Here is a 14831-nt window from a genome sequence, read left to right on the forward strand (position 1 = left end):
AACATACACAAAAAGGATGATGCAAATAGACATTAAAGTGTAGGTGTTCATTAGCAAGAGCTGATGGGATGGTTGAGATTTCCTCATTGTTCCAATGATACATTTTGCAGCAATTTGGAAAGTTTCACAGATAGTCTGCGGTTGCCAGTTCACCTTCTGTTTAATTTTCAATGATTAGCACAAACTAAAGTCCCCCACCACTGAATATTGATCCATGTGATTACAGAACCGCCCAAAACATAAGCTAAAGGTTAGAGTATGCTTTCAAATCAGACACGCCAATACTCTAACCTCTTTCCAGAAACCAAACAGCTCATTAAAACCGAATGACCTCACATGTGAGTCAGACTCCTTAAGTCATCTGTCAGAGGGAAGGCAAAGGTTGCATAAAGAACACGTCCTGGAGGGGCAACTATTCAAACTGAGCTGAGATTTTCTGGAGGGCCCTTAAACAGCAAAGACAATCACTCAAAATAAGATTGAATAAGCAGTACTTAAAACATACTTTAAACCAACAACTAGATTTTTCCATTTACTGGCGATACAAGTGGTGCTTGATTGTGCTGTTGCTAAGGAGTTCTGTAAGGTTTTTAGCATGTTCCTGTGCATTTGCTAAGTGGTTTCAAGGGTGGTTCCTTGCTGGCCCAAGTCAAAAGAGCTCACTCAAAGCCTTTATTATATTACACCATCTTAAAAATAATGTCTCTTTATTGGGATCTGATTCCACGAAGAACCTTTAACAACCATAGAATCTTTTCTATGCACAAAAGCTTCTTTAAATTGGAAAAAGGTTCTTTTAGAAGCTTTAGAATGTTCTTTACACCAAGAAAAAAATGGTTCTTCTCTGAGAAAACACAAAATGGTTCTTCTATGGCATCACTACAAAAACCCAGTTTTGGAACCTTTATTTTTAAGAGTATGTAGTGTTAGTGTTGTGTTCATTCTAAAATTCAGTGACATTTTGGTGAAAAAAAAGAAAAGAAAAAAAAGTTAGGATAAAATCTTTTTCACACTAAGAAACAATATATATATATATATCTATAGATATATATTTTTTATTTTTATTTTTTCTGTAGGGTGAAATCTTGAAATTAAAATTCCCAATTGCATGGATTCCTATTTTAATTACTGGATTTGGCCCGTGAAAATTCACAGAACAACAGTAAATGTGACCCCACCTTAAGTGTGAGCAATAACCTGAACCTCAGCAAGTACCGCTTGTTCATATTTCAGAACAATGTCCACGCACATGCACGTGCCTGTCTGGACAAACTCAGTCCTAAATTACAGGTTGTCATGGACCTGATATTCACTAGCAATCTGAATGTGGCATGACACACAAACACACTTTACCGCCTGCCTCCCTGACTGAATCTGCTCTTGCTAAATGACAAGGTATTTTGTGTCTGTTTCTGGGTGTGGGTCTGGTTTTGTCTACTTTGTATGCATAACTAAATGAAAATAGAATTCTGTTGTACTTTTGTATGAACAAGCACCCTCACATTTTCTTCGGAAAATATAAATTCAGTTTAGTTTGTATTATCAGTTGCCTGCCCTGCTTTTTCTTGGGCAATACATCATTGGGCAAATTCCAGTTAAACACAATTTTCAGTGCACTGAGCGAGAGAGATAAAGAGAAAGAAATGTGGGAATGAGGGATTGCATAGCAACAGACACACACACACACACACACACACACACTAAAACACATCATCCTCAGTTTCTGTTTGTCCTCCAGTTGAGTGTGTAGGACAGATCACTTGTGCCCTCAGAGGGGGCGTAGGATCCCAAAGACCACGATTAGGGGATGTTTGACAAACACGTCATGAATTATGTCCTTGCTTTAAGTGCAGGACTTAAAAAAAAAAAAAAATACCAATACAAGCATATCAGCTCAGCTTTTTTTTTTTTTTACACACACATTTTAAGCTGCTAAATGAGAGTAAGTAAATGTGAGCAAGAAGTGCAACTTCTACACAGAAAACCATCAACGCAGAAACCATGACAACTAAATATTGGTAGGAACTAGAACAAAGGAAAAAGGAAACTGACCAAAAAAAACTAAAAGTCCATGACAATGAATTTAAATGAAACATGTCTAATAATTTGTTACAGGGATGACGAGAGAGAGACAGAATTTATCTTGTTCTATTTACTATAGTAATTTAACGTTTTGGTAAATTTGTCGATTATTTCTTGGTTTAATATTTACTTATTCTATATTGCATTTTAATATGCACTTATTCTGTTTTGCACTATTGAATATTGACTAAATTACTTAAGTAGTTGGTTTTTGTCCTTTTTTTTTTTTTGTGTTTTTTGCTTTAATAATCAAATTAAATTAAGACTTACTTAATTACTTTTAAAAACATTAATTTAATTTTATTTATAATACTTAAAAATAATGTATTCATTATAATTACAGAAGTTTAGTCTTTCTGTAAATGTATTTATTATTATTTCTTAGTCTATCATACACTTACTCAATTTTTCACTATTGATTTGTTTTATCAATGTTAACTCAACTGTTGTATTGGCTGATTTTTACTTATTTTTGTTTTAGTTTTACATTTTTTTTTTAGATGGGCAGATGGAGGAAAGCAGAAGAGTGAGACAAGGACAAGGAGAGAGAATGATTGATAGAAGACGGATGCAGAGAAAGAGGAGCGAAGAAAAACAGAGGGGGGAAGAAGCTTTTGTGTTCCGCTATGAAATGGATTACGGCATTGATGTTTCTCAGATATTCAATGTCTCAGAGGCATTTTAATCCCACGGGAAACAACCCCAGCAATATCTTTCTCTATCTTTGTGTTTTGTGTCTCTTCTAATGCATTTCTGTCTTTAGTTAGACTGAAGAACAAACACCGAGTTCACCAAGATGTACGGAACACCACATCATTGCCAAAAACCCAACAGAGGCCAAACACTTCCCTCACCACCACTGATAAACCACACACTGGGTTTGGCTTCTGCTTGAACTGTCCTCACTTTTTCATTAAACCATGACAAGGTCAACACAGGTGCCAAGAGAAGCTGAAGAAGTCGTGTCATGAAGTTTACAGCTTAGTTTTAAAAGGGCCATCTTCACTTTTGTAGAAAGTCTCCACCTTACAGAGACAGTCCACCCAAAAAAATGAGTTTATATATAGAACTTTAAAAAATCTCACTGAACCTGTCATGCCCACTAAAGAAACCACAACTGGGCTTGTAATATAAAGATCAGCTGTTTCCTGTGATGTCTGTGACTGTGATGTCAGAGTTTTGTGTGGTTGTCTTTGTGTGGTTGAGTCTCTTTCATAAACGCGGCCCACTGAGTTTCTGTCTACACATTCATTGTCATCTCATCAGCAGTGAAAGGCTTTAATCTGAGAGCGGCTGTAACACGCTGTATCATGGCCCAGCTCTGCTTAATCTTAACATGATGTCATTAGACTCCCAGCATGCATGTGAATGGTCTATTACTACCAGGCTGCCCACTGTGATAATCTAACCCATGATGCCTTGCAGAGGAGGGTTACACATAGACTGACACATTACTGCACAGCGGTTGGGGCTCTGAACGCCATCACCCAACCAACACCACACTGATGGGTGATGAACACCCTGAAAAGATCACGCAAGTTGATCAGGAGTTCAGACAAATTATTATTAATGAAGTCTATGCATGGAACTACATGTTAACAATCATACCCAAAAAGAATTGAAGAGGGCCATTCTGAAGGAATGTCTTCTAAAATGACAGACAGTTCACTAGGTAGGGATCACTTGCAATTGTAAGAAATTTAGTAAGGGATTTATGATTCCACAATTCCATTAACAATTTTTTGAGCAAAAAGGAATGAACAGCATCTGGAAAATGATAGACCTTTTGTTTAGCTTTTAGTTACCATTGCTAATTTGCAGGATCTTTACACAACATCCCATAAAAATTATTTGGAGATTTATAAGGGCTCGTCCACACGTAGACGGAGCTTACCCCAATCCAATCTTTTTTTTCCTCGTCTCAAGAAATATCCGCGTCCACACGAAACTGCAAAATGATGTAGTATACATGCCAGACCAGTATGTGGCGCTGTAATTCTGCCACAGAGATACACTAAAAATAGAGAAGAAGACTTGGACTATGCTCATAAACCTTGCGCGTGGTACACAAAATGAACAGGACAATCGTTCAGTGTTTGTTCATGTTTTTGTTGCTGTTACGTGACGTTGAGCTGTCTGACTAGGGGGAGACGTGGGCTGATGACGAAAATATACGGATTAGCTGTCCAGACGAAAACGCAAAGACGGCGTTTTCAAATTTATCCACTCTGGGACCCGGTTTAAAAAAATTGCGGTTTCACCTTGCGAAAACGCCGGATGCGTGTGGACGAAACGCCTATCCGATAAAAAATGTGTGCGTATTCGCAGAAACGCGTCTCCATGTGGACGGGGCCTAAGAAGCATGTCATTTTCTGTTGAGTAAAAATCAAACGTCATAAAAAACACTTAGTTGTGATATTCAGACATTTATAGTGTCAGTCAACAGTCGCTAGTTTCAAGTAATTATATCACTTTAATGTAACCTTTGTCCTCTGAACAAAGTCTGTGTGAAGCATGAACATGTCAATTTAATTCTTTAAAAAAATTTTAAGGATTATGCTGCTTTATCAATAACCACCAACTTGTATAACTGCTGGTAAATCTAATCAGCATCCAAGAAACTATCAATTGTGCAGGGTGAATCAACAATGTAAAAAACTACAAAACCTGGCTCAAACAGCTGTGATTTTTCCAGTGCAGCTGTAGCGGCTCTGCACAGTTGGCTGGAAGTGAGAAAATTACAAATTAAAGCAACAAACAGCTTATTGGAAACGAGGCAGCTTTCAAACTGAGCCGATGTTGCTGGAGTATATCAATAACCACAAAACGCTCATCATTCATGACGGTAATGAAAGATTACACTAAACAGCCCGAGATCACAATATGATCACACAAAAAAACACACTTTTACCAACCTCTCAAAAGGATCCAGCCCTAATCTCAGCCTCAGACAGCACAAACAAAACTGTTTACTAACCATCTGATGCAGATCCAGATGATCCAGCCCAAAGTCAGATACAAAAACAATATGTACTGGGGTTGGTTTCTTAACATGTCAATCAGCTGATATGTGGACCAAACCTTATACAGCATATTTAAAGGTCCGACAATGCTAGACCAACCTAGCCCTTACATACACACACAGGCGTAATGTCCTAGGCTCCTGCTCCCACACAATCTCAGAAACCATACATGACAGCACAAATGTAACATTAGCGCAGGCTTCAAAGAGCCAGGTACGGATTAGGTGATCCCTGACAAGGATCAATAACTGTCACATCTGCTGCTTTAGCTAAAGCCTAGAAAAGTCAGAAAGTGTCCACCAGCAGCTTATGTCAATGCACACACTCCCCACCCACAGCCAGACCTGTGTGAGCTACATCTATTCAATACAAAGCAACAAACTGCGAGCTTGATATTCGCCAAATGTCAATAACTTAGAAAGAGGAATCAGATAAAGGTCATTGTTGTTGGTCGAATAGATCAGAGACTGGAATTGTGTGTTTGTAAAGGGGATATGGGTACATTTTTATCATGTTAAAACACATTTTCCTCTCCTGTCTTAAAGTGCAGAGATAACTGTCAGTGTAAGTGTCGCCTCTGGCTTGTTTGGTCGAGGACACTTAATATCCAGCGATATCGTCGTCTTGATTGCACAGATATTATTTAAACTGAACTGAGCTGGATAATGACATCACAGAATACAATGATGAACTGCCTTTAACGGAAAATTGAGTGTTTAGCATAAAAAAATTAGCAGTGACCCTGCAGGACTACAAATTCTTCTGATGCCAAATTCCTCATGATGGCAATTCTTTTTCCATCTATTAGCAGGTCCCACTATGAGCAATCAAAGAATAGCACTTTTGGGCAATATTTGCCACGTCTGGTGTTTGTGTGAAGTTTCATGAGTTCTCAAACATGTTTAGGCCTTCAAAAATACAAAGAAGAAGAAGAAATGGAACAATTCCAATGGTGTCCTCACACCGCGGTGCTTGGGTCCTAATAACAGCACATTGTGCCAGATTTGTACAGATGTTCTTAAAATGCAAGCAGTTTGAAGGCCTTTTCTTATCAACAAGCTGGTTTCCAGCTGGAGTTTCTCTTTAGTGATTCAGAATAGGATTTCTACTTCCATTAATCAACGTCTATTAAACTGCTGACAACTTGATTGCTATTAAGACCAATCAAAGATCTCTGGTGGAAACTGAAAACATGTATTCAAGCATAAAAACATTGATGTTGGCAGCTACATTCAGATTATTGATTAACAGTGTATTCTTACTTAGAATGAATTGGAAAACCGAAATCAACGTGCTGGAAACATACATTTGAAGCTCAAACATTGAGAACCGGTTCAGAAATGATGGAAAAGTGAAAAAGGGAAAATGCTGTAAGAACAGGAATAGGTTTTCTGTAAAAGGGCTGTATATGGACTTGTCATGGTTAGGTGTGATGTACTGTAATGACTTTGAGGAGAGCCACTGGTAAAACGGATGTGTCAGCATTGCTCTCTTTCTTACAGTCTTTCTCTCCCACCCCATCCATCTCCCTCCTCTCCTTCCTCCCGTGTGGATTTGCGATGCAATTTTGTTGAGTGATGCCATGTGGTCGGGTCACAGAACAGAAACACCCTTTTTTACAGCCTAAAAGAGACAGATTCCCTCTATATGCTGGACTAAATTAAGTGAAGCTCAGTTCACACTGACCTGCTTGAGAGCAACCTGATCAGCTATAACTACTACTTTTAATAGATAACGTCTATTGACTAATATCCATATTTCAAAATCCTCATGTGGAGAGGGGCAGACAGACAGACAGATAGACAGACAGATAGACAGATAGATAGATAGATAGATAGATCTCCACTGGAAACCACTTCATTTTGACATCATACTCGAAAAATACATTTCAAATAGATCAGCATGCAGAGATGGATAGGAGGAGGGAGGGGGGGGGGCAGTAGGCTGTCACCCTCCGGCAGGGTCATTCCACTGAACATGGGATTTAAAGAGACAGAGCTGTGGAAACAGCGGACACATGCCACATGCAGCATTTAGTTCATTAAAATAACTACAGCATGAACATGTTTCACCAATGTTTGACAAGCAGAAAGTATCTATTTGTCTTTATTTTAAACATTGTCTACTGTTTTAACTTATTTGCGTGAAACGTTTTGCTTGAAAAGTGACTTTCGCTATCTTTCATTAAAATGAATGTTATTTGGTTTGATGCTTTGTTTTATAACGCAAAGACATAAATGTCCAAATACTTTGTGGCCTGTGCACACACACACACACACACACACACACACACACACACACGCACACATGCATATTCAGCTGAGCATGAACTGTCTACATCAAAACAAAGCTGGATTATCTATATTATTTATGAACAACTTTGGCTCAGAGGAACAGAAAAAGAGAAAGAGAGGAATAAAAATAGCAAACAAGAAAACAAGAAAGATTTTCCAGTTTGTCTCTAATCACACACACAGTCTGATGCGTGAGATGACAGTTTACACATCTTTTTGTGCTGTTATCTTAACATTAGCTGTTTCTCCAGAGAATTAAAGAGATAAATGGATCGCCCTGAGCTTTTAGCACATCTAAAAATACATCAATATCATCCAACTCAAAGAGAAAGAAAGGAAAAAATCTCACTCCCCATCTCGAGGGGCTGTCTCTAAAAGACAACACAAAGAAATTGACAGCATTTGAACATTACATTTTGTGATGAAATTCCCTAGTATTTTTAATACATGTGTCAATTTAAAAGATCAGAACATTATTCAAGAACTTGGAATACCTGAAGTAGGGGTCTTGGTAACTTAACGGTTAAATATCTTAACACAAATTTAAAGGTTCATTCCCAAGTAACTCTGACCCATGAACTAGACTTCTGAAGATCCTACTCCATCTCCACTGTAGCTTTCAACACGCCACTTAACCCCTTGTTTGCCACAGGGAGGACAGACCCCGCAATCAGCACACTGTTTGTTCAAAGACTCTTCATCTTCTAAGGCACAATGGAAATTCTCATTAGAGTCATAATAATAAATTAATATTTCAGCCAAAGGAGAAGGAAACTACACAATTTAGCATTACAAAATTATGAACCGCATAACATTTTGTTTTCTGGGTTAAATACCCAATTTGTCATAGTTGGTTTCAACAGATACACACTATCTCTAAATTTCTCAATGGTTCCATCAACAGACTAATGATGAAAACCAACCCACATGATGTTGTGCAAGAAGACTTTGAATTCTTGTTTGAATCTGATTACTAATGGATTATTTGGGTGCATGTAAATATACTGTAGCTATTGAAAACTGAAAAGGGAAATCTGCACCACTCAATATGTTGGCATTAAGAACAGAAGTCCCGCCTTTCTGTTAAACAAGTGAAGTGTAGGTGAAGTTATCGAATCTACCAATCTAACTAAGCCAAGCTAACCAGCCAAACCCCTGGTCTGAACCCATCAGCGTGTGGATACTTGCAGTGTAATTTTGAATACCACACAATGAATCATCAAGGCTAGCTGGAAATGTGGTTAGGATTATAACGATTAAACTGTTTTCCAGAAAACACAGTGTGACTCTTTTTCTCAGAGTCAGGGTAAATTTAACTTCACTGGGATGAAACGAACTGTCAAAACATTCAAGTGCCACAGCACAGGTTTCCAAAATAAAAGCAACATGTTAAAGTCAGTGTAAAAAGTATGTAACATAAATAAATGCCCAAACAAATGTCTAAATTGACTTGGCTTTGACAGTTATGGCAAAAAAGCTCATTTTGGACCCTGTATATATCAGGTTATGGCATAGATAGCAGCTATGAGGGAATGTGACCTCCGTCTCTCTCTCTGTCTGTCTCTCTCTTCCTTCAAAGGATGTCACACAATAGCAAATCCATCAAAAATGTCTTCGTCTAAAGGTCACCTTGGTCCATCACATCTCTCTCTCTCTCTCTCCTCTGGGAGGGCTGTAAAGAAGGCTGAGAACTACATTACACTGCATGTATTACAATCTGAGTCAGTTATTTGTCATATTTAGTGGCTAGATAATTCAATAGGTCTCGCTACGGACTGGAGATTTACATCACGCCACTGTCCTGTAGTTCTCTGATTTCATAAGTATCATATTCAGCTGCGGCTCACATCCTGGAAGAGAGGCCAGGGTCTTGTATAGACAAGCAGTTTTGTTTCACCAATTACCAAAAACATCATGATCCACCGAAAAGGAGACAGTTATAGCCAAGACAAATCTCTGATAAGTGCCCTTTTTCAGCCCTGATGAAAAGACCAGCATAGTTTGTCCATGCTAGTTTAAACTGGTTTCATCTGGTTGAGATGGATGGTCCCATCAAACCTTAGCAGTCTTGCTGGTTAAGATAGTTCTAGTCTATTCTAAAAACAAAAACTGAATTGAATCTGAATGATTCATTCATGGATTAAGTTCATGTAATTCTTGATCTCCATCCAAGATGAATGAGTTTGTTTCTCAATCAGAACAGATTTAAAGAAATTTGGCATGACATCAATTACTCACCATCTTCTTCATTTTGCTTCGAAGAAGAAAGTAATTTTATGGATAGAGGACTCAAAGTTAAAAACATCTTAATTTTGGATTTGTTCATTAGAAACACACATCTTTTCGCTTCACAAGACATAAACTGATGGACTGGAGTCATGTGGATTACTTGGAGATTTTTTATCAGCTGTCTGGATTTGACGGCACCCATTCATTGCAGAGGATCTATTGATGAGCAAGTGATGTATTGCTAAATTTCTCCAAATCTCTTGCAAACTCACCTACTGTATGCCTTGGATGGCTTGAGGAGGAGTACATTTTTGGTTAAACTATTTCTTTAATTGTAATTGCATTTAAAAGAGCAGCCACAAGTAAGTCATGCAAGTTTGGAACAATATGAGTTGTTTAAATGAGTTCAGTTTTCAATTTTGGGCAGATTTATCCAGCAAACCAGCATCCAAAACACACTTGCTAGCCAAAGAATCTTGACAGCGTCAAGAAGGAAACAACACATCAAGAGATGTTTTAATAAAACACTAGTACTTCTAAAGTCTAACAATCTGTTTTTCTTATTTAAAAGGACAGAAGAAGCAGCAGATTGGAAGAGAAGGGAAACTCAATATCAGTTTTCCCTTCCTCTTTCCCTGTATCATTTTTTTCCTTCACTGCTGCAGAGTGCTGAGCGGTTTCTCAGCTCTGCATGACATCAAACACTATGTGGTGAGTTTCAGGCTCCAGAGGGCAGATTACAGCTTAATGCCTTCAACATCTACTGCATCAGCACTATAAACACTTCACTCCGTGTCTATGTGCGTGTGTGTGTGTGTGTGTGTGTGTGTGTGCGTATGAGTCTAGGAATACCCCATTCTCAATTCATCTTCCTATGGATTGGAGGATAATTACACAAATCTATCGTGAAAGCATGAGTGTGACCCCAACAAACATTTAAAATCAATGCATGCAAATCAATACACATTTATAACAAGTCAATACAAAATGCATTGCTCTCTTTATGCTACACACAAGTACAGCTGTGACCTATAGCAAATGTGCTCAACTTAAATATTGAAATATATGTGCACAAAGAAGTTCTGCAGCCTTTGATGTTACCATGGGCCATTTTGCTTTTTAGCATCTGTCATTTGCCTCCAGCAGATGCACTAGTGGCCATCATCCAGTGGCCCGCACGGCTCAGGGACCTCATTAGTGCTTTCATGCTCGACTGTGTCCATGGCTTAAACACGACTAATGACAACTGTTATGACCACTGCCTACTCTACAGTCACAGCTAGGGGGTGCTACACGTCGTCATCATCATGGTCAATGTGGTTTGAGACTGTGTTCTATTGTAATTTTATTACTGAGTTCAGAAGGGGAGGTTGGGTTAGTTGGCAAATGAATAAATAAACAAACAAACAAACATTCTTTTTTGTTTTATATGATATTAAAACTACATAATGATGCTAACAAAAAGGCTACATTACAGGTTCCATCTAGTTCTATTCTGACATGATTAGACTCAAGCGAAAATTAGTTCAGTTTTTCATTCATTATTCAAACTTAGTTGAGAGGGGGAAATTGGTTAGTTGGTATGGCAAATACATAAATAAATACATTTGTTTTCATACAAAACTATAAATTATAAAATTATTATAAATGCAGGGCAAGCAACAGAGAAAATCTATTTATACAGTTTATGTTTATACATATAAATATATTTTCATGATTAATATTATTCATTTATTTTATTTTTGATCATAAAAATTTGATTATTTTTGATTTTGATTGCATAATTCATTTATTAAGGATAACTATTTGTTAAACCTATAGTGACTGACCTCTAATCTTTAAAGGTATGTTTGCAGGTTTTATTCCAGTAATTCAATAAATGATTGGAACATATTAGGCAATTCCCCAGCTGGTTTCTATTGCTTCAAAACATTTGGAAGACTTTACAAGATGACAGCCTTTACATTGGGTTAAACTCCATCCACTACACAAGGAGGGCGAGAGAGAGAAAAATGAAAACAAGGAGCACATCGAGACAAAGGTGAGATGAACTTGGCTTGCTTTCCTAAGATGATTCCTGATATGAGTCTGATAAGAACTGACAGGAGCCATCTTGACCTGATCTGTCACTGAATCCCTCTTGAAATGAGGTCAGGTAGAGATTATCGCTGTGTATTGTCACAAGCTCCGGCTCTGGTGTTGGTCGCTCAGCTTTTTCGGGCTTTTAGCAGGGTGTGCCACAGTTCGCCGAGGATCCCCTCTCCGAATCACTAGGGGAATATCATCACTCACTTAAAAGTAAAACAGAACGCATGGGGACTGATAGAAGACAGCTGCATGCTTTTAGATGAGCTTTGCAATGTTCTACTAGATAAAACACGATCAACATAAACGCACACTCACAAACATGACCAAAGGCCAAAACGTTTCTCTCACAGGGTTGGTGTCAAGTTCATCTCAGATGAGTCAGAGCCAAAGATGATACGCAACCCAGCTGAATGTTCAACTCCAGTCTTAGAAATTCATACAAAGCTTTTAAGACTTTTCATATCAAAAATTAAAGCCACGTCCCAAATGAAATGCATCCATCTTAGATTAATGCTGATCATCGACTATATCAGCAGGAGAGAAAAGAGTGGAAAAAGAGCGAGAAGACTCGGAAAAGCGGGTGGATCCATTAATGTCAAAGACACCGCTAAAGAAGATCTCGAGTTTGTGTCCAGATTTCCCGTCCAGGCAGCTGACACAGTCATTCAACTTTAATATACACAAAAACCAAAATCAGATTCCCGCAGTTTTATGCATGGGAGGACAAGTATGTCAGCCCCTGAGTGGAGAACCAGAGAAACATCTCTGCAGTATATAAAAAAAAAAAACTGCAGTGTGTATAGTTGCTGAACATTTCCTTTGGGGAAACTCTTGACTCTGAAACAATTACTTTCAATTAAATCTCACTGTTTCCATATGGATGAGAAGTTAGGGGTAGGGTTTTGATCGGCATCACTTAGACACGTTACAGCTTGCTATTTAAACACAGTGGCATTAATGTGTCTGATTGAAGGGGATCAATGATGCATCACTCTGATTGAATGCATCCGGATATGTTGTGCGTGTTTATGAGAATAATAACTCCATCACATTAATGTATAGTCCCTAACGTTTGATTTTCACCTCTATTAATCTTCTAAATGGAGGACACTTTCTGATCATCAGGGAATACCAGCTGGGATCAGCTCGTGCATCATACGCAAAGGGATGATGGGTAAAAATACATTCAGTCTGCAGTGCTGAGCATAGTAGAGCGGTGATAGAAAAATTTAATGAAACAAAAAGAAGTCAAGGTCTTCTGCGCGTGTGAAATCACTAGAGCTTTACCACCCACTGAGGTTTCATCTTTTCAACTCAAAAATAAAAAGTGAAAACTTAACCTTCATGGAACAGTTGTGGATAAGATGATACTCCACCCTGACACACACACACACACATACACACACACACACATCAGCAGCGGCTGCAGAAAGCTCATAATCACTAGTAAATCTCTGTAACTATGCCACACGACCAAATCAGCTGACATTAGAAGAAGCAGTCTGGAAAACTGTTATGGAATCCTGGGTCGTGGAAAATGATTAAGTCCAAAGACCTGTGGGATTGTCACAAAAAAAAAAAATAAAAAAAAAAAAAAAGTCTAACAAATCGGCAGATTTTTAGGCAAGAGTCCTTTATAGGTAGTTCGGTTAAATAAAGTAAAATATCAAATAAAATAATAAACTGTGTTCCCATATTAATAACATTATGAGAGTCCTTTATCGTTGTTTCAGTCACATCCGCACTGACATTTTCACAGGTAAATACACAAATACAAGGACTTACAATATAATGAATACTGTTCATGTGGACCAAGAGTGAAAGGACATAATTGATAAAGATTATTATAAATTACTGTGTTTTATATAAAAGTTTCATATAATTTGACAACAGTCGACTAGCATTTATTTGAAACTTCACTTCTAACTGTTAATAAGCTCATTTATGATCATGTCTTACATTATGATCTGTATGATTGCACTTTGAATTACTGTAACATTGTGTCGTGTATGAAACTTGCCTTGCCTGCTGATAACATAAGATGATGATGCATTAGAATCGCACAGTAACTACTTGCATTAAAGTTTGTCTTTGTTAGCTACCCAATGTCTTCATCAAAGCTGTCATTCGTGCTGAAGAAAGAAGGGTTGAGCTGTTCACCTACCGGATATTTCTGTTTGCGGGGCTCCGTTCAGACTGAACCCCTTGCCGCTGTAGAACTGCCTGAGCTCCGAGCATGTCTTGGGTTTACTGTCCCCTAACACCAGCCCGGTAAGAGCGCACAGAAGCACCAGCACGACAAAACCCATCCTGGGCAGAAGAAAGAAGCGTGATGCTTGAATCAAATCCAAGGGCGAAGAGCAGCGGATAAACGCGTCCACAGCAAAGCCTCCCGTTTCCAAAAGCGCACCGGGTCGCTCCCACGCGCAGTGTCTTATTCAGTGGCAACCACTTGAATTAACAAGGAGAGCGAGATCCAGTGAGAGATGACGGAGCGGTGAGGGAGGGAGGGATGACATGAACTCACGGGAGCGCTCAGTCCAGAGACGCGTCTGTGCGCTCGCGTTCGCGTTCGGTCTGCGAGGCGGAGCGGGGCGGGCGCGCGACCGAGCGAAGGCACCGTCTGCAGGGCATCGGGTTCGTCTGCCGCGATCCTACACAGGATGTTACATCAAATCAACCCGCCGGCCAATGAACACGGGATTCCATTTCCCCGAAGGCTCTCCCGTATGACGGAATAAGGATCTCTGAGATTGCTTATTTAATTTAGTGAAACTCTGGTTTTGAGCTGACTTTGACACGTCTTTGTGCTGGATCTGTGTCCTAAGGGGATACAGTACGAACTTTAAATTCAGTTTGGGATCAAACTTTGTAACCAAGTTTAACTAGAGCTATGTAGGAATGGACAAACGCACATGAGCTCACAGCATCTGTAGAATAAATGTTAATCTGGCCTGTTGTGTACCAAATAAGGACACAGAGTTTACCATTTTACAGTTGAAATAAAATCATATAATATAAATAAACATAAATATAAATCGAAAGCCTATTGGCTAACCTTCAACATGTTTTACACTAAAAAAAAATATTTTTGGATTGAACTATTTTTAGAGTT

The 14831-nt window shown here is 38.6% G+C and overlaps 1 protein-coding gene across 1 annotated transcript in view; it reads right to left on the reverse strand.

Moving 5' to 3' along the window:
* The window catches only part of LOC113121227 (glypican-1-like), a 54956-nt gene extending 40592 nt beyond the window's left edge, over positions 1 to 14364 (reverse strand). The window contains exon 1 of the mRNA XM_026291519.1: positions 13881 to 14364. Within this exon, the coding sequence (XP_026147304.1) occupies positions 13881 to 14025 (145 nt within the window). The 5' untranslated portion in view covers positions 14026 to 14364. The remainder of the gene's footprint in view (positions 1 to 13880) is intronic.
* Positions 14365 to 14831: the final 467 nt, after the last annotated feature.

Source organism: Carassius auratus, chromosome 2, assembly GCF_003368295.1.
Source record: "Carassius auratus strain Wakin chromosome 2, ASM336829v1, whole genome shotgun sequence".
Lineage (NCBI taxonomy): Eukaryota > Metazoa > Chordata > Actinopteri > Cypriniformes > Cyprinidae > Carassius > Carassius auratus.